Source organism: Strongylocentrotus purpuratus, unplaced genomic scaffold, assembly GCF_000002235.5.
Source record: "Strongylocentrotus purpuratus isolate Spur 01 unplaced genomic scaffold, Spur_5.0 spur5_scaffold_19, whole genome shotgun sequence".
Lineage (NCBI taxonomy): Eukaryota > Metazoa > Echinodermata > Echinoidea > Camarodonta > Strongylocentrotidae > Strongylocentrotus > Strongylocentrotus purpuratus.
This window is the reverse complement of record NW_022145604.1, coordinates 17,094,685-17,122,614: the sequence shown is the minus strand read 5'-3', so window position 1 is coordinate 17,122,614 and position 27,930 is coordinate 17,094,685. Positions and strand designations below refer to the sequence as shown.

The window sequence follows — 27,930 nt, the reverse complement described above, 5'->3', positions numbered from 1 at the left end:
GACACTATGACATATATTCGGCTTTCATCATAGCTCGAAATACATCTTGACTATAGGACAGACCTGTATACCAGCTAGACCTATATCATACTGAACTATAGAATATGTCGGACCAGGCAGTGATGGATCGGGAACGGTGGAGTTGGCGATTTGAATCTATTGGGACGAACATCGGCTTCGTAGCCTGCTTTCAGAATTTATGGCGCTTCCCTTACCTCTGCTACGCCAATGGCGGGTGTAAGTAGATGACATTTTATTTAGATTATCTTTCCTTGCTGTGTTGAACTAGCACGTACATCAGGATTGTTGCTCTATGTGGGGGTTGGGTCAGTCAGACCTCAGTGGTATGCAACCGCATAGCTAGGATTTTATTTAAGGGGGCGAAGCACTTACAAAAGCGCGTTCCGAAGGAGGGTGCGTGCGAGGTAGGGGAGTCCCTCCCACCCGCCCCCACACCTCTCTTGCGAAGCGCGGAAGCTTTGACGTTTCATTAAACTATAGAGAAAGAAGATGATTCGTTCTCGACCTTTATAACCCTTGTCTGAAATTTCAAAAATAATATTTGCTTTATTGTTAGGTCTATACAAGATTTCGATTTGTTTTCTTTTAGAATTGAGCATCATGCATGTGATAAATATATTGACCAATCACCAAGCAATCAGTATTTCATCATAAGATTTCCTTAATTGCTTGCGGAAAATATGTTCGTCATTATTTGCCACATTAGTGTGACTTATTTCTTGTTTATTTCTGGTATGAGAATATGAGAGCGGGGTTGTATATACATACTGGCTAGCAATTCCTACACTCTCCTCAACGAATATACAGTAAACACGTAAAGAACCCGGCCCGCTGTACATAAAATATCCGTCGAGCACCGTTGAGTTCAGTTCAGTTCAGTTCAGTTTCAGTTTATTTTCATATTTCACACATGTTGTATAGTATAGTACTAGGCAGTGATCATAATTTTTTTTCTCGTATTTGACCTCGAAAATGTGAAAATCGTGCCGACCAATATCTCGCTCAGTGGGGGGGGGGGGGGGGGGGGGGGGTTGTGAGCATCATTTTTTGGGGGGTATATGACCCCGAAAATGTGAAAATCGAGCCTACCAATATCTCGCTTAGTGGGGGGGGGAGTATGCATCATTTATTTTTTGTATTTGATCCCGAAAACTTTTTTTTTTTTATTAAAAAAAAAAAAAAAGCCAGGGGGGCCCGGGCCTGTCGCCCCCCCCCCCCCCGTAGATCCGCGCCTGCTCTCCCCCCCCCCCTTTTTTTTTTAGCCGGCGTTTTTTTTTTGGGGGGGAGGGGGAAGACCACCTCAACTCTTTTGCTTTCCAGTAATACCTAAAATATATTATTTCAAGTCAGGAGCTAGCCGAATACAACGAGTGTACCGAAACACCAGACGTAGGCGTACTAGAAATCAACGCATCGGACAGCCGATGTTTTTGCGGGGGAATGTGGGAGAGGATGAGGATCGCATGAGGTCACTTTGAGGTCAACGATAGTCGTCGCTCGAAAACCGCCAACCTATATTCTTATCCATCCCGCTCGTTTTTGTCAGAGGATTTTGAGATAAACTATTCTTCTATTCAGGAAAAATGTTTCGACAAAAAATAACTTCGTTACCAGTCAGAAGCTAGCAAAAACACAACGCTATGTCAAAATGTGATTGCAAAAAGAACAAAATTAGCCGAATATTTTGGCTCAATTTGCATTAACTTCCAAGTTCGGAAATATTACAAATAATATACCAAAAGAAAGAGCAAGAATCGTAAATTCAGTAACCACATCATTTTTCCATGATACCTGAATATTTTTTCCAGAGGGAGGGGTTCTGTTGGCTCTTTCCAAATCACGTGACATCTCGCACAAAATCTCGCGATTTGGGTTCGTACGGCCGTACGTGAATCTACAAAATTTGCAAAAAATAGCTCATTAACGCGGGCGCTGCGGTCTGACTGGAGTGCATCAGTGCCCCTTCAAGAGGGTGGATTGATTTCATTTATTGTTGTCATTACATTTATTTATTTAATCACGGTAAATTCGCTTCAGCCTGAACGATAGTTTTTCAAGGAATTTATTAACTGAATAAGGTCTAATAATCATTTGATAATGATTATTCTTTATGATTAAACGATTATTAGACCATGTGGATGATAGATAAAATGGGCATTAGACAATTGGTGATATTAGATAGCTTAGACAGATACCGAGATGTGATATCAATTGCGAGGATCCAAATTGTTATATTTTCCTGGTTGGTTATATTTTACCGGCCGGTGAAATGAATATATTTTTAATCAATACATGTCGCCCTCTTGAGGACTGTATGTCACCAAAGACACACATTACACCATTACCGAGGGTCTTTTTTTTCCTGAATTTTTTTTTTTTTCCCCTTGGAATTATTTTTTGACTTTTTTTTTTCCGATTTTTTTTCCCTCGTGACCATATTTTCCCTCAGCGCTGCGCGCTTTGGGAAAATATAACCACTTGGGAAATAAAACTCCCTTCAACAGTCCAAATAATGTGATATTACACCCCCTGCCAGTTAATAACTGTATAATAATACTGATGAGGCTACTCTGAGTTTATCTTTTCTTTATCATTGATATAATTATCATTACCATTGTATTCACTATTATTGTTAGAAATAGTAATAATAGTGGTGGTAGTAATAGTAGTAGTAGTAGTAGTAGTAGTAGTAGTATAGCAGTATAAGTAGAAGCAGTATGGTTTGGTAACACTTTTGATTATGTTCTCTCTCTCTCCACAGTTATCTTCCTCATCCCATATTTACTATGTTCCATGTTTCTTGCGATTCCTCTCATGTTCCTGGAGACGGCACTCGGTCAATACACCTCCTCGGGTCCCATCAGAGCATGGAAGATATGCCCACTTTTTCAAGGTAAACATAACTAATTAATTAATATTTCTGAAAAGACATACAAAACATATATACATAGTTTAAAACAAGAATTTATTAATGGGAGACCACGAAAAGACGAAATGGCTAAAACGTGATTCCCAGATACGTCAAAATACATGCGTTCACACAAAAGTCTGTAGTTTTAATCTTCAAAGTTATTTTACCCGTTGTAAGGCACCGTGTCGACGCAACTGTGGTTACGAAACTTTAAATGCGTAGACGTGGGCGTAGATGAGAGTTTATATCTTGGGATGCATTTGTACTGACAAGAAAATAAATATATAACAAAATATTTTGGGATGCCTTCATTTTCGATAACCCTCTAACAGGCAAAAAGACAAAAGAAAACGTAATCACATGTTTGATGGTGAATTTTTGCTCTTAAATCACGGTTGGTTTAGAATAGTCTTTATGTTTGTTTATGGAGGGGTGGGGGTGCGTAAATAAAGAACAAAATCGTGAGGGAATTTTGATAGTAATCTCCCCCTGTCCAAATCGGAGGGAAAGTGTCAACCATCCCCGGTATTTCCGAACATGGAAAGACATAATAAACTAGCATTCACTCAGCTTCGACTCCCATCTAAGGGATCAAGGGGGTGGGAGGGGCAAGGAGGCGATCGAATTCTTGTCATGTTCGGCAAACGAGGAAAGTTATAGCGACTTAGCATGAAAGGGTGGTAAGGGGCCACCCCTCCATTCATAAGAAAGAATAAAAGCACATGTAAATAATGCTCAATAAGATTTTCCATAATTTAACACCAGATTGTATCCAGACTAATCTCTTTTACGAAGAAACCAAGTAGGCCTATCCCCTAAGAAATAGGGTGGTGAAGCCTGACGTCTTAAAAAATCTATTTTTAGAATTTCTCAATTTTTTTCGTCATTTTCCGAAAGGGCATCAAAAATAATTTCCAAATGTCTAAAACCAATTGTATATGTTAGGTATTGGCTGAGATATGACCATCTGAATAAATATATTTCCTATAAGAACTCAGTGTTATTTTGCTTTGGCTCCTAACCATTACGAGTTAGTCATTTTAGTAGTTATCAGATTTGTATATTTCTCTTTCTTTATTCCTTTTGAATGATGACATTTCTCGTAATTGATGCTTGTACAGCGCGTAGAGAAACTTTTGTTTTATAATGTGCTTTGTAAGTATTAATATTATTATTATTCCTTACCTCGGATTATTCATTATTTTGTATGAACTACAAAATCAACCTTTTGCGATAGATCAGTTTACCAACATATTTACATTATTGGGATACTCTATAAACAAAGGTTGTTCTTGAAAACACTAATGTTTGTACGAGGGTTGCTCGACATAGCAACAAATGATGTACGCAGACTGGATTCCGCGTATTGTAGTTCATTCATTGAAAACGGATTGATGAAAACACTCGTCACTAGGTCCCTAGGAAAGAAAACAAAAATCGATTTGAATATGTGAGCAAAGAGCGGTCTAAAGCTTCCAGACATTATTTTTTCAGTGTTTAGCGCATGAGCATTACTTGCCTCTTTTACTCTTTTACACGCTTGACTTAACCCTAATAAGGCCGGGCTATTTGAGTTCTTAGTAGGGCCGGGGGGCCGTTATGCCCCCCCCCCCCCTTAGGATCTCGGCCGCAAAGCGGCCGATCCCCGCGAAAATTTGCACGCATGTCAAGTGAAGTGTATAGAATAATATGATAATTTCAATTTTTAGAAAAAGTCACATATTTACATATTTATGGTAATTTATGCAAATAAAGTCATAAAATCACATTTTTACCCATAAATCATATATTATTCATATTTAAGCATTTTTTTTCACTACATATATTTATCAGACCATTTGAAATAAAAATACGACAAAAAAAGTTGAAAGAGCCAGCTTATTCCTTATGTTATTTCTTGTTTTTACAATTTCTTATGTATTTCATTGTTTTGTTAACTTATGTATTTTATTGTTTTTGTTGTTTTATTTCATTTCTTACTATAATTCAACTATTTTTAATCCCAAAACAACCACCTAAACTTTAAACAAGACTCAATAACCAATGTTTAATCTATTTTAGGAAAAATGACATTTCCATATGTTTTGTACACAAATCACAAAAACGAGCGCTTTTCGGGCTGACACGCAAAGACAAAAGGTCACCTGACCTTGTAATTGTAAGTCCGATTTTCATTAAAAAAAATTTAAGATGCGCAAGACTCGAAAGAAAAATGTCAGCGAGCGGCGGGGCGCTATTCATATGCGTTCTCGAGCAATCGGAAAAATCGTGGAGGGGGGGGGGCAAAATCCCCCCCGGCCTTATTAGGGTTAAGATGCAAAGGCCGTGGGTTCGAGCCCCGTACCTGTACCACTGTCTTTTGGCAAGTCATCAGTTTGACATTTCCCACATTCGAATCAACCAAGGTATTTTTAAATATATATTTTATTACAGAGAACTTGTAACTTTTTTATTCTCAAGGGGTCTATAAAATACAAGCCATGCTTTCTTAAATAGACCCTCCACCTTGTTTTCACCATCTTGCCAATCTTAAATGATTCATTTGAAAAATTGTTTAATTATTTGTCGTATCATTTGTTTAATATTGTGTTATTGAACGCTTGTATATATTGCATATTCATTTAATTATATTATGTGGACAAAATATTTAAAAAACTTGAAACCTTGAACCTTGTATTATTACATGGATACCTGGCCGGTAGGAAGTGTTTCATAAATTCTGTGAGCATACAGCAAAATCGGTAGCCTAGCTGGAGCCGGGTAAGTTTTTATAAAATATATGTTGAACGCTTTTTTGTTGTTGTTGTTGTAATACTCCAAGGCTCGTACAGAGATGACGCGGCATAATCACGGCTTTATTTTTTTTTAGTGATGACGTTACGTGGGCGTGTACAATACACGGAGCTCAGTGAATACGCAGAAGTCCTTTGCTGCGCGCAGTTGCCATTTATTTTACATGTACAAAAACCCGGGCGGCTCTTTTTGTGGCGGTTTACCACGCCCACTCCTGAACACGCCTTTAATTTGATCATCGTAGGTATTGGTATCGCCACCACTGTCGTTGCTTGGTGGCGTACCATCTACCATAACGTCATCCTGGCTTGGACCCTGTACTACCTCTACAGTTCGTGCCTTGGCGGTGAGCTCCCCTGGGCGAGATGTGATCATGAATGGAACACAGCTTCATGCCTTAATAGCTCCGTAAGTCTATACTCTGTACATCCCTCCCCTCCCCCTATCCCTCTCCATCCCATTATTTAAAGCTTCCTCAGTGTGGATCGGGGGGGGGGGAGTCGGGCACACAAGTCACCCCCCCCCCCCCCCTGGTAAACCAAATATGGCAGACTTACACGACAACGACAAGTATCTGGTATATCTGTATCTAGGGAACAAACAAAAATGTAATCAAATTTAATGCAGAAATCTTTCTTAAGAGCCTCCTTACAGATTATTCTTTTCACAGGCTACGAATTGTATTTAAATAGACAGAATGCAACTTGCTAACATAATGGCCCGAATTCACAAAGGAGGTTTGTCGACAAACCGAGGTTTATGTACGTCATATGACGCGTTTTGACGCGTTTTTCACAAACCTGGTTTGTAAAAAACGCGTCGAAACGCGTCATATGACGCACGAAAACCAAGGTTTGTCGACAAACCTTTGTGAATTCGGGCCAATGTGTTGTTAGGTAGGACAAGTCATAAGTCTGTAATTCGCATTTCACTATTGAAATACTATTGAAATACAATTATTCGTAGTTAAGCGGGTGAATGAAACAATGTGTAATATTAATAATAATAGATCACATTTATAACGCGCCTAATACATTGTAACGAGGTACTTTTTTTTGCATTTTTGCATTAAATTTGATTCCATAACGAAAATTGTCTATTCCAATACCCTATGGTACATGTATATCACATATAAATTCTATTCAGATTTTCTTATCATACATTTATCGTACATTTCAGTAGGTAATGGACTAGGCTAGTGAGGCCAAGGGCTTCGGTTGAGTTCTCGAAAGTCTTTGTGATCGTGTATAGCTCTAAATGGGAAGGTTGAGTTGAGTTAATGATACAAGTAATGATAAACACGATCGCAACTAATTTCGAAATATCAATTTATTGTATATCCCACAGAAATCCTGTTCAAATTACGTCACACGTCTTTTTAATGTTCGCACATCTCAAAAGGCGATGTATAAATTAAGGCCATTGAAATAAGGCCCTTTTACACTTTCACGGATCATCCCGGATCTTAATCCGGGGTGTTCCGGCGTGCGACACCACGATTTCTTCTCGATGCCGGTGTGGATACGTTCCGAACTGGGTGTATACACGGGCAAGTACGGTGTCTCCACGGACAGACAAGGTCGCAACGCGGACCATGCCGGAAACGCATACGGAGCTAACACGGATTTCAAGGGAGAGCACGGAGGCTACTGGGTACTTTTACGGTCCTTACACGGAGGTGTACGTTGTCTATTGGGATATCTCCGGAATGTTGACGGGTGACTTGAGCTTGTAGGCGCTCATTTGATATACGGAATTCCAAACCCGGATGAAACCGGTGTTAATGCGGACCTCCCGGTGTCTACACGGACTGTCCCGGGTGTATTCGGCGGCTACACGGAGGTACACGGTGCCTACAGGGAAGAGGATGGATTGTTTCATCCGTGAACTCCGGGATGAAAAATTAAGCAAGCTTAATTTTTTCCCCGGATATGCCGGTACGCCAAGGATCACGCCGGATGCCTCCCCGGTGTATATACGGTAATGCCGGAGATAACACGGATGATCCCGGAGCGACGATCCGGGATGATCCGTGATGCGATCCGTGAAAGTGTAAAAGGGCCTTAAGGCTGATTTTCGAAGGTAGTTGCAATCGCGATAATGATGATAATAATGATAATAAAAATAATAATAAATATGGTATTAACAGTTGTTGTTGCTATACTGTATCACGTTGAATTCATTGACTCTAGTCTAAATGGGTGTGCGTTAACGGAACCTATATCATCGGCAACAAGTGGGATACCTATCCAACGGAAGCACCGCGAGCTCCATCGTGGAACAGTTGGGATGTAGCAGGGTCTTCAGATAACCCTGACAAATGTGCTTATAATTACCCTTCAACCACCTACCCTGCCCACGAGTTCTGGAGGTAAGTTTCATGATATTGATGATGATGATGATGATGATGATGATTCTAAAACTCACAGTATCAATACTACTATATCATCAACGTTTCCCACTTAGACCGGTTTACTAACATATTCAAATTGTATACATACTTTTCAGACGAGGTTATTCTTGATAAACCGAACGCTTGTTCGGCGCTTCCCAGACATTTCAACAAGTAATGTATGCATACTGGTTTCCAAGTATTGTAGTTCTTTCATTAATAACAGGTGAATGGGATAACTCATGACTAGGTCCCCTGAATAAAAACTTTCTTAACTTTGAATATGTTACTAAACCAGGCTATTCCTTCCAGTAACGTTTTTCATACTCTATTCGTATGACTAAAATTCACCTTTCATAGTAATAATAGCGATATCATGCTAATATTAATAATAGTAATAATGATAATAATAATGATAATGCACATGTATCATGGCACTTCGATATTTAATTAATACCCCGATTTATAGAGCCGACCCGTAAAAGTAAATAGCGCCCATTTAAAAAAAAATGTATTTACCTCTCCTGGAGGGGAAGCCCTAACATCGAAATTTGATTTCCATTGGGTACCCATTTACACCTGGGTTGGGAGTGGCAATTGTAGATTAACATCTTTTGAAAGAATATTAGCGCTGGCCCCGGATTCGAACTCTCTACCTTGTGTTCTACAATCCGTTCACTTAAAACGGCCCAGGTCAGAACCATTTGGCTAAGAAAAGATGTATGCCAAATTCAATTCAATTCATATTAATTTCATTCCCAACAGAAAGATAAACAAAGGTATTACTTTTTTTTCATACATAATTCATTTGTTCTGGTAACTATACAAATACACTTTGCACATAATAAATTCATTACAAGAAATTCTTGATTTTTGAGGAAATGGGGGGCTCCACTAAAAAGCATTGTTTGTAGTTTGTGGATCCCCCAGAAAAAAATTGTATATAGCATCGCTGAATGTCTGTGAATAAAGTCTAGATTATGTGATATCCGATATGAAACTCAAAATATGCCTAGATCGGAACAGTTCGTGAATGCACCTACACACCGGATTTCCATTAAGAGTATACAAAGGGGCTCCGGTTGAAGTTATGTTTTTTGTTAAAGCTGATTGGCATATTTTCTGAGGGGCGCAGTCACCCCCCCCCCCCCCTCCCCTATCAGGCGAGGAACTAGAAGAATAATGGGGAGGGAGGAGCTTGGAGCCCTTGCATTCATTATCTACATGTGCCTCGCTTAAATTCATTTATATTCAATCATTTGAGGGGGCTTGGAGGGAAGAAGGGTCCCCGAAGCCCCTCTCTTGAACCGCTCCTGCCTGAAAATGAGTAAAGTCAACATCTTTGTCTAAAGCCACATCCGGGTGTATTACTGGTTAAATCTACTGCAGAATATGGCAGAAAAATCTGGAAATATCGAACTTGATGTCACCATGCTTCCTCACTGATACCATAAACTGATGTTGTAGTTTGTTAACGCTTCTGTCAGGATAACTCTGTATTATTTTCTGTATTCTTTGAATCAAAGTGTACTTTGAAAACAAATTCGTATTTCTTCGTAGATACAGAAGTGTCAAGAAATTAGTGAATGTTCGGAACACTCTGATAATAACGATGAAATAAAGATAAAGATGAAATAAAAAATGGGCTCTAGTTTTATCAGTTGTCATTTTCCTTTCCTAGAATCAAGGTGCTTGGCCAAACAGGGACAGACGGAATACATAACGTAGGAGGTATTGTTGGGCATCTTGCCCTAACCCTCTTCCTCGCATGGACGCTCATATACTTTGGCCTCTGGAAGGGAGTAAAATGGAGCGGCAAGGTATTTATTTATTTTTTTTTTTTTTTTTTAAATTTGTCTGTAATTTTATGACGAAAAAAATGGCCCCCAAAATACGGAATTGCAATGATTTGTTTACAGTCCATTCCTTGTAATTGTAATAATGATGACGATGATGCTGATCGGTGCTCGTAATAATGACAATATTATTAACAGTAATGGTAATAATAATACTTACAAAAATAATGATCATAATAGTAATAGTAATAATAATGATGATAATAATAATGATGATGATAATGATGATAATGGTAACGATGATGATGATAATGACAATGTTTATAATGATAAGAAGAAGAAAGAGAAGAGAAAGAGGAATAACAAAAATAATATTATAGTAGGTCCTCCGTTTTTGTTGTTTAAGCCAGTCTAATTGTAGTTGCATCACGTGAGCCCTCTATTCCTCCAAAACGATTAAGCATTGTTATACATTAATTGAGTAAAGTGAATTATAAATTGTGTATTTTTCTTAATCTGAAACGAAACAATTTGGCATGAACACAACTACTGTTAAAGATCTCGACAATCATGTTTTATAACGTCTTTATGTATTATATGTTTTGTATTGTATGCCCTGCTTTGGCAGGTATGAGCCATGGCCTGGACTACTCTTATTATATGTCTGTGATTGTGCAATTCTTTAATATTTATACTATGTTCCTTTATTGAAGATTGATAATAAAGTGATACAAAATCAGTGTAAATAACTTGGTGTGATTAAAACACTACATTCATTTTAAAAGGTGCACTCAATTCATAATTCGTCTAGTAAATCCGAGAAATAATTACTTCTTTTTGTTTTGTTTTCTTATTTTTAATACCAATGATCATTCTTTTATCGTGTGATTTCGATCCGAAATTAATCATGTTTTTTTCTTCTTCAACTTGCCTTTTTTTTTTATTGAATTAAATCAAATGTATTGTCTTGTGCAACAAACAAATCAAATTATATTTCAGCGATACAACATTTGTTTGAACGTGTACAAAGTGTAATAATGAAAAATGTTGACGTGAAAACAACATGTAACTGATAACGCTACCAAGAATTATTCATAAAGAAGTCTGCAGAAGAAGGGCTATCACAGTAAATGCTTGCTTGATAACATGATAGTCCGGGGGTGGACGATAAAATGTTTTAAAAAAACCATTGATGGTGATGATGTTGAAGATAATGAAAAATGAAAATGAAAATTTGTATCGAAATTCCCACTTTATGACCACATTTACATTGAAAATAGTGTAAAGTTGTTGAAACCAGAAACTAGATGTGATTTAATTATTATTCTTACTTCTCTTAATTTGCAGATGGCTTATGTCACCGTTCCCTTTATACACCTTGTACTAGCCGCATTTTTTGTACGTGGGGTCACTTTACCAGGAGCGTATTATGGTTTGCGGTTTTTTTTCCATCCCGACAAATATCTACTCGGACGTCCAGAGGTAAACGGTCTTCAAAGCTTGTATAATATCTTGCATCTGTTGATTTCGCGAAGGTATTTCCTATCGTGTTTTCTCTCTGATTAGAGGACCTGTATTCCCATGTTATGTAATCATTTGAATTTGACTTTTGACAACACAATTGTATTGTTATGCATCGATATAAGCGCATCCCAATCTCATAAAATAAAATCATTACTTGACAAAGTCCTAAGAGCGACAATTTGTGGAACAATATCTTCGTCTACGGAGCATCATTATTTCTTGTATTTTTCTATGATATATATTACACACATATATATATATATATATATAATAATAATAATAATAATATTGTAAACTTATAGAGCGTACACACCGTCCAAGGACGCTCATGGCGCTAGCTCAGCAACAGTTCTCTTTGATACAAGTAAAGTAAATAACTTTGCAATATTTGTATAAACCCATTTCAATCCTCAGCTCTGCCCGATGGGGCCCGGTGCCCTCCAGCTGCTCCGTTCATTGACAATTTAATGGACTAGCCCAGTCAGCACATTATTCATATATATATATATATATATATATATAAACATTATATATATTCTTTTTTAATCATTTGTTTATTCTGACAAAAACATATATATATATAAGGGAAGATGTGAGAGATCATGTACTTTAAACTCCTTTAACCTATATAAATACCATTAACTCGTTTATATGAGGTGGTCTTGAGCTTTTATGAACCTACTTGAGAAAAAAGGTTAATGTGTATAAAAGCAACAACATTATCCATGAACTTTGTAGGTTTTGTTTATTTTAATATAATCAATAATTTATCTTTTTCTTCAAACTAGTCATTCCAATATTTTTTTAAAGCTCAGAACGAGTTAAACTATGCAGCGCTTCCTTAACCATGTCTGAATTTACTAGGCAAAATAATCTCCCTTTTTTAAATCATGATTTGATTTGATTTGATATCTGCATTTTTTCAAAATACAATAACTGAATAACAAAGAAATTGTAAACGTTAGGTATAATAAGAAAATGCAAACAATATAACTTCATTTCAAATTTTGATTAACATAATATATACATATATTAACGAACTTTCTATTTCTATACTATATTATTATGAATTTGAAGACGTAGACTGCCATCATAAGCGACGCTTTACTATGATGACGGCTTAAGATTGGTGTTTTTTTAACGTGTGTGTTCCTTTTTTTTAATTTTGTTTTGTTCGTTGTTGTTTTTTCTTTCGTGTGTTTGTTTTGGTCTCCGTCCACTTTGTTGTCGTTGTTGTTGTTGGTTTAACTGTAAATACCGGCCCAAAAGCTGAATTACATTCAGTTTACAAAAAAGGCACATGAAATACATAGCAATCGACAGGCAAATGACTTTTATTCATCAATTGGTCCGTAAAGGTGTGGATAGCCGCTGGAACAGAAGTTTTCTATTCCTTCTCGATTGGATTAGGTGCTTACACAGCCCTTGGAAGCTTCAACAAGTTTCACTACAACTTCTATAGGTTGGTACAAAAACACTTGCTTGTAATATTCTCTTCTCGTGGCAAGAAAATAAAGCAGCAGGCACTAAGGCAAACTCGGCATCGCTCGATCAGCTATAAGATTTCAAGAGTTTGATTGAATTGCTAGCACCGGAACTCCATACAAAAACAATAAGTTTCGTGGAGCAGTAAGTAGACCAGTAACTGATTGGTAAATAAAATATTTACCTCAACCGCATTGGATGAATCATATTCTTCATGAAATTATTGTTCTCAGGGTTTGCAGAACTTCACCGTCTGAAATTTTCAAATATTACCTTTATTTCATATATTCCACTGTTTTCGCACTAGGTATTTGAAAAAGACGGTTAAATTTTTGTTTAAGTTCATGCAAGTGTAAATTCAGGTCAATTAATCGGGATAAATGATACCCCAACCTCCAAACAAAGTAGCGAACAAACGTCTTTCCACGGTTTCCGGTAGTGGCATCAGGAACAACATGCTATAAACAGTCTAAGAAAATCGGACACCGGAAAAGTGGTTACTTTAAAAATGACGTCCAAGATGGCCGCCAATGAACAGATCATCAATCACAAATTAGTCGGGTCAATATAATTATGGTTAGACCCCCAACCGTTGCGGCAAGAAAAGGATTTCCAACGGTTTCCGGTGGTGTTTGACATCAGAAAGAACATATTAACAATCTAAGAAATTCCACCCCCGGAAAGTGGTGATTTTCAAAATGGCGTCCAAGACATGATATAATCATCTTAAAGATTTAATTTTGGTGTCAATACCTAGGTTTAGGGTTCGAAGAATCCATTTATACCACTTACATTACTCATTAGGTTATACCTACCAGAAAATCGGGAGATCCAAAATGGCGTCTAAAATGGCCGACAGTCTCTCAAAATAACCGAAAGTTAGTTATTATTTACAGGAAAGCTGTAATACATGAAGCAATAGAAGTATGACCCGCCGGAACCACCGGAAACCGTTGAAAAACCTTCTTCTTCTTTTTTACAATTTGGGGGGGGGGGGACAAACCGACTAATTTGCGATCGATGATCTGTTATTTCGGATAATAATAATAATAACACTCAGTTTTTTATATAGCGCTTATTACAATCACTAAGCGCTTCCAAACTTGGAGATTATTACCCCGGCTTTAGCTGTGCTGCCATTACGGCGCTCAAGCATTTCAAGGAATTAATTCCTGCCAGGTACCCATTTACATCACCTGGGTTGAGTGTGGGAAATGTAGATCAATGCCTTGCCAAAGGACATTAGTGCCGCGGCAGGTCTCGAACCGCGGACCTTGTGCCCAGTAAGCCCGGATCCATTTTATTGATTCATTCATTTTTTTAAACTTTTTTACTGATTTCCTTTATCTTTTGTTTTGCTACACGATATAATCTTATAGAGATAGAAAGAGACAGAGAGAGAAGAGGAAATAATGGAAAAGAACACGGATGAATGACCTTTATTATCCGCTCAAGGGAAGTAATATATACTGCAATAAGATCATAGCTGCGGGAAGAAAACATAGTGTATTTTCAATTCAGATATGGTAGACCTACGTTCATTCATTTTGATGATTTTAATTTGTCTCGATTTCTACCCGGTATGTCTTAAAGGTATAGACCAGTTTTGGAAACGCCACCCTCTCAAAAAAAGAAATGGAAGCTCTTATTACTTATCATCTGAAAGAATATGATTTGCTAATACATGATGATACAAATTTTGCCGGGAAACCGCCTACTAATTGATACATTTGGTAAATTATCATATCGATCCGGCCTGGATAGATATATAGATATATATCCAACATTGAACATATTTTGGGCATATATTTCTGTTTTTGCGAATTTAGTTTGAAGTATTGCTATCTAGAACCTCTGAAGGCAATATTTAAACAATATTGAATGGTTATTTTGCACCCAAAACACTTGAACCGCAACTTTACCACTACCGGTCTATGCCTTTAAGAAAAATATTTTTTTAAATAGAAGGTTGGGTTTTCGGACAGTTGAAAAATATTTATGAGCTTTATCATTCTTTGTATACGGTCAGTTTGAAAGAATATCATAGTGAAAGTGTCTCCTGAAAAGGATCGCTATTAAAACGCCGTGATGAACACAAGAATAAGATGAAAAGTGTGGACCAAACATTTATGTGCAGTCCCATAACTGATTTCTGTGTGATATTTCGCAAAATGAGTCTTTTTATTTATGTTATCTAAAGCGGTTCTAGGAAAATAAAAGGGGAGCATTGGGGAGGGGGATTTTATGGAACATGAAAGTTCTTGCTTTCATTTCTATACGTGCCTTTCGAATTTTGTTCAGGGGTGAGGGGGCCTTGAAGAAATGGGGAATCACCCCCCCCCCCCCCCAAGCCTAACCCTAGATCTGCTACTGATGTTGATCATTACAAGCTTTGTTTATTATAAACATCGATTCTCTTGTACTCCATAATCAGCCTTTCCCAGTTGCTTCTAGATTGTTTATTTTACAATGTACCTGCATAATATTCACTCATCATTATCTTCAAGGCTATTTTGTGATTATTGATTGTCTTTAGGGACAGCATGATCGTAGCCTTCTTAAATGTGATTACAAGTATCTACAGTGTTATCATCGTCTCTTCATTCGTTGGCTTCGTAGCGTTCGCTGAGGATATCCCAATATATGGAGCCGTTGATGAAGGTAAGAGTAGTGTCAGCACCACTACCCTAATCATAGCACCACTGTTCTTCTGGTGGGGAAGTGATGTTGAGGGCTATACCCTTCTCATCCTCTAACCTTTACCCTAACCCTAGCATAACTGACCTACTGGTAGGAAAGGGGTTGAAGGCTACACCCCTCCCACCGTCTAACCTTAACCCTAACCCTAACACCACTGACCTACTGGTGGGGAGAGGTGAGGGCTTCACCCCCTCCTACACTCTAACCTTAACCCTAACACCACTGACCTACTGGTGGGGGAGGATGAGGGCTACACCCCTCCCACCCTCTAACCTTAACCCTAACCCTATCACCACTGACCTACTGGTGGGGAGGGGGATGAGGGCTCCTCCCCTCCCACCCTGTATCCCTAACCCCAACCCTAGCACTACTGGCCTACTGGTAAGGAGGGGGATGACGGCTCCACCCCTCCCACCGCTAACCTTAACCCTAACTGTATCACCACTGGTGATTCTGGTGGGGAGGGGTGAGGGCTTCACCCCTCCTACCCTCTAACCTTAAACCTAACCCTAACACCACTAACATACTGGTGGGGAGGAGAGGTTGAGGGCTCCACCCCTCCCACCCTCTAACTTGAACCCTAACCATATATCACCACTGTGCTACTGCTGGGAAAGGGGCTGAGGGCTTCACCCCTCCCACCGTCTAACCTTAACCCTAACCCTAACACCACTTGTCTACTGTGGTGAGGAGGGGTGAGGGCTTCACCCCTCCCACCCACTTACCTTAACCATAACCCAAGCATCACTCGCCTACTGGTGGGAGGAGAGGTTGTATTAATCTGCTACCGGTATAACTTGTGTATGTTTGTGAAAATGCATTCGTCCCAATCTATGTTTCTTGAAAATGTGCCATAATAAAGTAGATATTCATTGAATTTAAAAACTAACTTTATATTCATTGTTGCAAAGTTGACACTTCGATTCGACAAGGTTATCAAAATTTAATGCTTGGAAACATTCGAAGTAATGATTACAAAATTACAAAACGCTTAAATACAGCCCCTGCATAGCACCTGAAGAGCTCTCCGAACGCTGCTGAGATGTGTGAGTTCACAGTATGGACATGATTTGCACAAGCAGACGATGTCGCATGGCATCTCACACATTTTCAGTGCCTGTGTTTTCATCTTCTCTTGAGTTCTTTCTCTTACTTCACTACCGTCAGGCTAAATGTATAATCTATTACCTTACTCTAAAACCCGCGCATGTTTTTATTTTGATGACAAATGCAGCGATACTAAATAAAAGAATCTGTCGCGTATAAACAAAATAAGACGCCATTGTATATTCAGCTGCACACACCGCGGTATGTTCGGCGTTTCAAGAGGGAACACATGCCGTCCTTAATATCATTCCGGGGGGGGGTTTCAATTAGAAAGTCTGGTTTCTTTTATTGTTAATTAACTCCTATCCTGTGTATTTACAAGCAAAAGATTTTATTTATCAGAATCGGGTCATATCCCCTTTTGAATAGTTTGACATGCCATTACATGTACACTAAACTCATCATAATTCGACAAATAATAGCTTTGCAATTATGTGCATTCTTTATGGGATTTCGTCTGCTTGGGCAGTATTTGTCAAATTAGGGACGTCATTAAACATCGTTATTTTTCGGGCGAATCTCTCGTATATCCCAGCTGCTATGGAGGTGGTTGTATTTGTATTTTTATAAATCACCCGATACGTAGTTGACCTAAAACTTGTACGATGGCCATCTGTTAGCTTACCAGTTTGTAGTAATACATTAGTTGACATATTTGTGATTTTCTATTAATTTCACCTTTAAAGCTTACATCTAAAGATATTTAACAATATTCAACCGTTATTCAACCGTTATTTAGCCGTTATTCAACTAGTATACCTTTCCCTCTAGAATTTACAAATTATTAATTAACAAGGGGGTATTACTAACTTCATTTAAAACTGTATATTTTATTCTTGTTTGCGAAAACCGATGATTATGAGGAGTTTGAGGACTTTCTCCCCTCCCCCCCCCCTGCTTCGTAGAACGTTTGAAATTAATACGTTGTGGGCTACTGAGTACCACATTAATCTACCAATGATAAATCTTGGTGGTGAGAAACATTTTCAAAATGATTATCCCCTCCCGCTTAAATATTTTTCATTCTGTATATTTATATGTACGTCCTTTGATATAAATCAGTTATTTCGTTTTCTTTTTTATCATTAATTTTGATTTTGTTTGATTACTTTAGGTGGTGGTCTTTTTTTCGAGGTCTTTCTGCGTGCTTTTGCTGCAATGCCTTCATCAAGGGTCTCGGCAATTTTCTTCTTCCTAGTGGTCCTAAAGATTGGGATAAACTCTCAGGTAATCGGGGAAGGAACAAGGATTGGGGTAGTCCAGTTTCAGTCCGTTCTTTGTTTTGATTCTTCTATCACACGCATCGATCCCACGCACAGTGCGGTCCCTCCACTGATCGCGCGATCCCCCAAATTTCCGTCCATTATCGGGGTACATTCACTGACCTCTAGAGGTCAGGTGGTACATTATGAGGGGAATGGCTAGGTCCACATTCCACGTTGAGGGTGTGTTATTTGATCAGCTGATTAGGCGCGCGACACGGAAACGGTACAGAGGCTGGACTAGGATTTGGCTTAAAGAGATGGTTTATTGATTTCAAACTTGACTGAATTTGGTATCATTGCAATCGAAAAATTACACTGAGTAAAATCATTACATTTGTGTGACTTGTACATTCGAGCGAAATTTATAAAAGTTGATTGAACTTGACGAAAAATCAACCCACTCAACGCCCCCAAAACATCGTAAGTCAGCTGATTTTTTGAAGTGACGTCACAATATGAACAGCGGGCCGCTCAGCTGAAATGACTGAGGACGGTGCGAGTTGCAGTTTGCGTGCTATTCACATGTATTGCATTGACTCTCGAGTACCGTACCCATTTATACCTAACGCTGTTTACCTTCATCAAAATCCCCTGGAAATATGGATATGGACGAAAACATACTTGAGTATACTCCAGAAGGCTCCTCCATGGCATGGTTTTGGTTCTTAATCTGATGTTAGTCTAGATAAATGGTATATAACTTCCAAAAAGCGAGTGAATATATCGTCGATGTAGCGTTCAAGTTTCCCGTAGCTGGTAGCTGTGCGTGCGTACTCTGTGCATGTACTATGTGTGCAATACACTGACCTCTATATGCGTGCATCACATCTAGCGCAGCTTGCTAGCCAGCCTAGCCCGTAGCCCGGCGCTCGAGCTAGCCGTGAATCGCGAGCCGGACTGATCTGTTTCTCTCGGTTTATCAGGTCCTATACAACTTAATTTATCATAAATGTAAATTAATCAGCCTAATCACACATTTTTGTAATGAATATCTGGACAATTCTATATAAATTTGTCGCCTATTTCACTCCAAAAGAGTCGTTAGGTCAGCGTGCAAAATCAGTGGCGGATCCAGGGGGGGGGGGGGGGGGCCGGGGGGCCCGGGGGCCCCCCCCCCCCCCCTTGAGAAAAAATTATGTAAAATCACGTGATTTTTACCTTTTTGGGGGGGTTGGGCCCCCCCCCCCTGGCGCTCAAGGGGGGGGATGCAAATTGAAATATTTTTGAGGATCAAAAAAAAAAAAATGTGCTCACTACCCCCCCCCCCCCCCCCCCCCCCCCCCCCCCCCCCCCCCCCCACTGAGCGACTTTTCGGCCGGCGCGATTTTCAAATTTTCAGGAGCAAAAAAAAAAAAAAGTTGGGCCCCCTCCCCTAAGAAATCCTGGATCCGCGCCTGTGCAAAATGTACTTTGCCTTCCCAGATCAGACACATATACGCTGAAGTGCCCTCAGAATATGTGATTATTTTTCCGATTTTTATGCTCAAATGTGACGGAAAAAAATATAAAAATCAAACAAACATTTGTAGAAAGTATCATTTATTCAGTGTATCTCATTCAAAATACCAGAAAAGAGGAAATATCACCACTGGCGGTAAATATACAAACAACGTTAACCCATATCTGAAAATTGCAATGGATATCCAACATTGTCCCGAATGTGTGATGTAGGTTGTTCATATTGTGACGTCATCGTTGCGCATGTAAAATAACGCCGTCAATTCACTTAGTGAGTGGGTTCAGGAAAGGGTAAACAAAATTGCATTTAATTTATTCCTCACAACAGTGAGGGCTTCAAAAGTACTTTGCTCATTTTGGTAATGCTCTCAGCAATCTGTAAAGGTGTAATTTGCCCATTTTCCACATTTCAATGAACCATCTCTTTAAGTGGGATGGCGGAGGTCAGAATTCTGACAAGAGTTAGGGTACGTTTATGGTCAACTTTTTCTGGCCAGAATGAGGCATTTCTTACGCGTTTAGTTCAAAACACGGTTGCGTCCTTTCTCATTTTGGAGAATCGCAGAAAAACGGCGATCATAATCGCCGATCGTAAACTCACAAAAGGTGCGTTTTGAATCGGCGATTCTGGGGAAGCATAACCGCACAATCATTTGTAAACGCGTTTAAATGGGGTCAACATAGCATGCGCAGTGCAGACTCTGCACTGCACTTAGTCTGGCTCCTCCAGGCATGATTCTGGCTCTCAGCCAGAATCATGCCTGGAGGAGCCAGAGAAAAGAGCATTTACAGTACACCGTGGAACTGCGATTACGATGAGCGTTTACGATGAGCGTTTCAAATCGCTCATTCTGCCTTCAAAATTGAGCATAAACGTACCCTTAGAGGCTTAAAAATCATCAGAATGTCTTTACTGCCCTTTTTACTCTTAATACCTATATCTCACAAGCAAAAACAAAAATCATCACATATTTTCTATCATGATGTGTAGCAAAAATTAAGCTTACAAATCTCAGACAAGGAAAACGGAGCGGTCTGGACCGCATTGACCCCCTCTGGATCAGCCATTGCAAGTTTAATGTCTATCAACGAAATGGCTATAAGAAAGACATTGTGGATCATCATACCAAAATCCTTAAATTTCAATGTTTTTAACTCGACTGTCTTCATTTAACAGTATTTGTACCATAAGCAGGTTTCAGAATGTATTGATTTGAAACAGAATTTAATTTAATCTATGCCTGATATTTGTTTTAAAAAAGACTCGATCGAGAATCTTTATCTATAGATTGCATTTGCTTCACCTAAACCTATACTTAATTTCCCAATAGTAAGACCTATAATTTATTTCCCATTCGCCCTTTTAAATATGTTTAACTTTGAAAACCTTTTAAACCTCTACAACATTGCAACTGTGTAAGGTCTGTAATGGCCGAAAAGGCCAACCCTTCTTCAATTTCTTCAAACTTCTTCCACAATTTCCGACCTTCAATCTTTTTATCTTTTTCTCAACCTGTAAACCGTTTCGACCTTTTTCATCCGCTTAATTTAAGCCTTGTCATTCCTTTCAACATCTTAAATATTTTCAAAAACTTTGAGAAAAAAAATAATTCTTCGTTCCTCTCAAATCATGTAATGTTTTGATACTCTGATAATATCGGCAAAAGACTATGTGGATGTGAAAGCATAGTTTATAATTAATTTTTCTCCCTAAAAACGCAACCAACACTCCCCATTTCATGAACTAAAATTTTTTTATCATCCTTTTTTCTACGTTAGCTCGTCATGGTAGGGGCGTTCATCACGTCTGTCTTGGATCTTTTCCCTACCTCGCTGCGGATTGGGTATTATAAAGGGCTATTCGTGTTGGGAGTCTGCTTTGTAAACTTCCTGATTGGCCTTAGTATGGTAACTCAGGTACGATATCGACACGTAAAGATATTTAATGGTCAAGTACATAAATTAATGAAAACGCAATACTACCAATGATAAACTTATTGATATTGGATATTTTCATAAGGCCCATATGCACCATGCACGGTACGTGCTCATGGTGCCTACCCCGGCTCCGCGAGGCTACCGGTTTCGGTGCTCACATGGCATCCAAGGAACTCGTTCCCACCAGTACCCATTTAACACCTGGATGGAGAGTGGCATATGTAGATTAACGTCTTGCAAAAGGACATTAGTTCCGTTGGAGAACTTTAACTGCGATCCCTTCGATCCACAATCTGAAGACGTTTCCACTTGACCACTACAGCTCTACACTTCTGAGGGCTGTTGATGAAGAATTCATTTATCAATTCTATTTTATAGAGGGGTGTATGATAATATCGGCCTGATAATAAATATTTTATTTTCTTATAAAATGTATAACTTCCTTCTTGGGAATGTCAGATTTTCGTCCAACATTCATTAATCTGTTTATGTCAATTTCCGCCTGCCTCTACTGAGATCAACTTGAAATCAGATTTGACAAAGTTCTCGTTTCTCTGTTGAATCGTTCAAGAAGTATCTTGTAACATATTTGCATGTATTCACATTGTAGTTAACTCTGTGATGTTTATATTGTATTCTTGTTATTAGTTTTTAGTTTACGATCATCAATTCGATATAGTGCTATGAAAGAAACCAGTACTATATACATTTATTATCATTATAATTATTTTCATAAGCATTATATTTACTGTTATTATTATTATCAATACTGTATTTATTTGGCCTTATTGAAAGAGTCAAAAAGCCAGTGAGGAATATGGACTGTACCTCATTATTAAGAAGACAATGGTTATGATATGTGGAGGAAAAAAATTACCATCATATTCAAGCTGATGAAGAGGACATCGGAGTAGTCAACCCTGTCAACTTCCTGGGCTCTCTGATTGTGGATGGTGGTGGAAGCTTTCCAGAAATAAGACGAAGTCTTAAAAAAAAATTACTGGCATTAACATCTGCACAGTTAATCGCTATGCCCAGGATAGAATTGGTTGGAACTTTATCATATATTATAAAGGGTCACAAAGGGTCAGAAGTCATGACTCGTAGGACGATGACGACGACGAGGATTATCACTAATGATATTATCATTAGTAGTAGTAGTAGTTGTAGTAGTAGTAGTAGTAGTAGTAGCGGTGGTAGTAGTTTGTTATCAATATTATTATTATCATCATCATCATTATGATTATGATTATTATATTAGTTGTTATTATTGATTACATTTTAGGGTGGTATCTACGTCTTCACGCTAATAAGTCACTATGGGGATAGTACCTTCCCTATCGTTTGGATATGTTTCTTCGAGAGCATCGCCATCGGATGGTTTTATGGTAAAAATTTATCTTTGATTTGGTCAGAGATAAGGAAACGGAACAAGCCATTACCCAATTTAAATCATTATTATGTATAACTATTACTTTATCATCACCAAATTTAACCATGTTTTGTATCATATTTCTGTTCTTTGTAAACTGTGGATGAGCCTTAATTTTACATGTGGGCGAAACAATTATCCATGTTGAACGTATATATCGGACAAATAAATACATTGAATTGATGCTAACCACCCCTGATCCCAAATAAGTCCGGAGCCTTCTTTCATGCTAGGGACGCGATCAGACCGTGGCGGTTGTCTGGAAGTTGAGAAAAAAAATGATAGTGCCCTGATAGTTACATGATTCGTTATTCACATTCTAGAAGGAAAAAAACAGTAAAGGACAATTACCATCAACCGTTAAAATTGAAGAATACATTCTAAAAAGAGTGAGGCGAAATTTGTACATGTTATGTTTTTTTTTTAATGGAACATGTATGTTTGTTGGGTTTAATTTTACCAAATATTGAGTAAATTGTCATCAATTTTGGTACATGCGTTAAATCGTACCAAATGATTTTCACTTTCCTTGTATTCCCATCATCAGTAAAGATAAAATCGAACATTGTCGAGATTCTAAGATGGAGACACCTTATGGTACATCGTTAAGCTGGTCAGTCACAACGTAGAAAAATTAGATTTATGTGTAAACTTTTGACATCTTATGGCATCAATATGATTATCGAAGACTATCAAAGTATTGAAAGGGATGTGTAACTTTTTGATTTTCCATTTTTACCTCTTTTGTTTTAATTAAGGAGTTAGAAGGTTCTCCCGAGACATTGCCGAGATGCTGAGATGGCAACAGATTGAATGGTACATAATCTGCTGGCCAGTCACTGTTCCTATTATTGCTCTGGTAAATATCTCTCCGAATATAGATGGCCCTTATTCTACTGACATTTTAAGTGTAGAAATCAATAGAATATTTTTTGCTTTGTATGTTGAGGATTCCAAGTTGCTATCCTGCAATCAATATTTGAGCTTCAAATAATATTATAAAGAGATATTGCGAGGTCAGATACTCTCTCACTAGACACATAAGCGCCAATCCAAAAGAGTCAGAAACAAAATATCGGTTTTGTTTTTTATTCTTGTGCCCCAATCCCTTTTAAGTTTTAGAACGAGCAGGTTTTAGAACAAAAAGGCACTTCAAAATGAGACGACTTGTCTTTTGTTTGCTTGCTTGTCAGAATGTGCTCTTTTTTTCTTCTTCAAAATGTTCCCGCCCGTGTTCAAAGATTGCTTTTTCCGCCCCTTTATTTCAATCCCACTTTTTAAATACCTATAATTACCATGAACTTGCACATCATTTATTAACAGATGAATGGTGGTGAAATTTATTTGAATGGAACTGACTTGAATTTATTGATTCAGCTGTCATTGTAACAGAAATTCTTCTTCTATAAATTGTGATATATCACTGTGATTACTGTGGGAAATTACACATAAACACACAATCAACGTCGGCATGCATAGCGCAAACGCGCGAAATAAACAGATCGCGACTTGGTCACCAAACTTTTCCAGAGTTCATTTGAAATAGGACCCGAACGTATACTGGTATTTTTAAAATATTGGCGATTAGATAGCAAGAATTGTAATAGCATATCAACAAATGTACAAAGATGATAATTCTATGATTTATATTATGAGCATGATTTCTAAAGGCAATACAATACTTGGTATTGAAACTGGCCTATACAGCTGATTTCTTGAAAGTCTCTGCGATCGTGTTCATTGTACAGTCTCATGAATAACAAACAAACAAATAATCGAGAAACATGGAAAAAATCAACACGATTGGTTTATCCTGGGAGGTGTTCCTGATCTGTCAAATAATCATGTAAAATTCATTCTATTCTCAGTTTGTTTGGATCAGCAACATAGTTACATGGTCCTTGTTCTCGTTCTCGAACCCCCTTGGCATCTGTATGACCCTCTCATCGATGGTGTGGATTCCCGCCGGAGGGGTCTACTCCATCTATTACCACATGATCAAAGGTGAAGGGCCCACTATGACGGTAAGATTATGAACAGGATTTTAGGGCTTATAATTGCTGATCCTCAAAGGGAATACGGCTTCCCTTTGGGCAACGGGTGTGCCGAGTAGCACAAAAATAATGCATCTTCTTTGTTTTTGTTGTTGTTGTTTGGTATTGTTGTGCCTACAGGGATGTACACAGGGAGCCAAGGGGACTACCATTTTTCTCATGCCGCCTCCTAGGGAAATTTGTAAATAAGTGCACCCCTCCCCTAAAGTAAAATTCTAAATGCTTAGTAGATACGAAATGTAGGCTAGGCCTGGACTTTTTTATTTGTTGGAGGAAATTCACTTTGTTCTCTTTTATTGGGTGGGGGGGCATATAAGTGCCAATTCCAAAGAAGCCTATAAGGCAAGTGTGTGTGAAGATTTCCGGACAATTAGCCTTATGAGCCATGTCACCTGTAAGTTGCTCGTAAAGATCATTCTCAACAGAATAATAATTCAAATTGACAATGAAGTAGGAAAGGAACAGTTTGGTTTCAGACCTCAAAGTGGTACTAGAGAAACCATATTCACTTCGTTTGAAGTCCACTCCATGCTGTCAGATAAATAGTGAAATTCACTCTCATAAGAATTATTAAACCATTCTTCTTCCAGTGCAATTAGTCCAGTCCTCTGGGTAGAGTATTTTCGTACTTTGGTGCAGTTCTGTGAACGAGTGCATCATGCTGCATATCGTGTGAGCCTCAACAAAGGTTCTAACGGGTTAAGGAACTGAGTAGTAAAAGTGCTCCTTGTGCAAGTAAAAACTAGTTCCTTCTCCGACTACTTCTGACCAGGTGTTACCCCCAACCAGCTGCCTCTGAATCTGCTCCATTTCTTTGAAGTAGATTTAAAAACAAACGAGTGATTTGGGGGGGAGGGGAGGGTTTCACTCCTCACATTGCTGCGTTACAATAACATCGTGATTTTTTTTTAATAATTTTTTTTTTTGGTTTTGGGTTTTTTTTTTTTACATTTGTGCCTTTCAACATGCTCAACAATAATTCTTCATTTTGTTTTTCGCCATTTCAGAGACTGAAAATGGTTATCCAACCCACTATCGCTCCTGTTCGTGACGAAGTACAACCAGATGGTGTGGAAATGATGTAATATCATGAAAGTCTATTTAAAAAATAACTTTATGTAAAAGTGGAGAAGATTGAAATAATAATCACTTGCAGTCTTGAAGTTGTATGTTATCTTTGTAATGATACGGAATTATATAAATACTTTAAATTGTTTAATTTTCTTCGGTTTCAATTTATATTTTATGAGAATTCCAAGTCATTGGATCGCAAACTTTAATAATAGGCCTATTCAATTTTACCTCAATAAAAAATTGCGATTTTGAAATATATTGGGCAGAATTCGTAAAAGAACAAAAGCAGTTCAATAATTATGCTTTTTTTTTTTCTTCCTCAAAATTATTATGGTAGCTTGGCTTACAGTAAATTTTATTCGTATTTGAAAAGATCGGCGTAGGCGTAGTTATGGGCGCAATTTTGTTTAATAAGCTAACGTTTAATGCTGTCCAAAATTAATACTTCTTTCGACTTTCTATATCTCGCGAACGAGGAGCAATTTTGACACCATCACGATATAGCCAAATGTAGGCCTGTAGCTTGATTATTACCATATCATGTCGAATTTGTAGTATACCTTTTTTTACATTCTCATATACTTGAAATGCCTATATCATGAAAAAGAGGAATTTAACTGAATGCCCTGAAAAGCGCGGCTGCACGCTGCACTCTGTGCGTTGGAATTACGTGTGTGTGTGTGTGTGTGTGCGTGCGTGTGTGTACATGTGTGTGTGGGTGAGTGTGTTGTAAGTATTTCTACAATATTATTACACGAAGGTTTTGATTCATTTTAACAAGTATTTAAAAACAATTAAGGTTATTAATATGTCTTATTCTCTTTCTCTCTGATGTCATGTGTTCGTTCTACTCTCACCTTCGATTGTAATGTATGTACAGTACTATGATATACTTTACTCACTTTTAATTAATTTAATCTACTAATTTTAAGTGTACTAAAATTGGGATTAGCCTTGACTGTCCAATTGCTTTTGCTAATCCGTCACCTCTACTATAATCAATCCTTTTTGTATTTCTCATGTCAGCTATATATGTATGTGTATGTGTCTTTCTGTGATATGTCATTTTGTATATTAACCTCAAATTGCTTTATTTCATTGGTATTATATATTTTTTAAAGAAATAATCAAATAAACTGAATTGAAAAATGTTGTGGACTGAAATTTATTTGAGATTCAAACTTGATATATATCTAATCATGCTTACGCTTTCCTTGGATGGTAGATTTTCATTTATAACTGGGCCTTTACAAAACCTAACTAAGCTATAATTATAGCTGCAAGGTAAGTGGCATTGGCTATTTACATAACTTAAGTAATTCATAGTACTGGCCCTGGTGCATCAGTAGGCATAGGCCTATGACGTGTGAGACTGAAAGCTCAACAATGTCATTAAACAATTTCCCTTCAAATGGTCGCACATCAAAAGAATGAAATTATTATTCTTGTGTTTAGATATATACAAAATTGATATACTCTGTTTTCTGGAATAACCTGTATATCAACTCAAGGCCAATTTCGATATATCCCATTAAAAAAAAATCATTTTCGGATTAAGTAATATGCACATTTCAATCATGTCATATAGGTGACGAACAAAACTACTGTAATAGCCCTTGATTAATTTTGTTTGTATAATTACTCTCGTGTTCCGTTAACCATAAGAATAGGGAAAAATAAGACTATTCAAACGCCTAATATAATTAAACGACGTCGTCTTGAACTAATGAATCAAACACATTTTAGTTTTTATTATATATTTCTATCTATCTTTTCCTAAATTATATGCTGTTATGTTGAAATTATGTTTTATATTGTATGTTTTTGCATTGTTTTTATATACATAAAAGGAGTTATTTTCAATTTCAATTTGCGCTTGCATGTATGCATAATTCGACCTCTATTATTACATGTACTGAAATGAATTGTGGAGAAACAATAATTGTAACATGTTTTTTTTAGTGGAAAATAAATGATTTG

At 37.8% G+C, this 27,930-nt stretch overlaps 1 protein-coding gene across 1 annotated transcript; it reads left to right on the top strand.

Moving 5' to 3' along the window:
- Window positions 1-27,930, top strand: LOC115926076 (sodium- and chloride-dependent GABA transporter 1-like). Its single transcript, XM_030990446.1, has 14 exons — window positions 1-237; window positions 2,783-2,914; window positions 5,970-6,133; window positions 7,918-8,096; window positions 9,799-9,937; window positions 11,261-11,395; window positions 12,796-12,899; window positions 15,459-15,583; window positions 17,844-17,956; window positions 21,232-21,369; window positions 22,676-22,778; window positions 23,581-23,681; window positions 24,691-24,846; window positions 25,884-27,930. The coding sequence occupies exons 1-14, from the start codon at window positions 105-107 to the stop codon at window positions 25,959-25,961; spliced, it is 1,800 nt and encodes a 599-aa protein (XP_030846306.1). The 5' UTR covers window positions 1-104; the 3' UTR covers window positions 25,962-27,930.

Excerpts from the sequence above, each read along its gene's own strand:
- LOC115926076 (XM_030990446.1), top strand. The coding sequence starts at position 105 with ATGTCGGACCAGGCAGTGATGGATCGGGAACGGTGGAGTTGGCGATTT. Across the intron at positions 9,938-11,260 it reads GAGTAAAATGGAGCGGCAAG|ATGGCTTATGTCACCGTTCC; the intron begins GTATTTATTTAT and ends CTTAATTTGCAG. Across the intron at positions 11,396-12,795 it reads ATCTACTCGGACGTCCAGAG|GTGTGGATAGCCGCTGGAAC; the intron begins GTAAACGGTCTT and ends TGGTCCGTAAAG.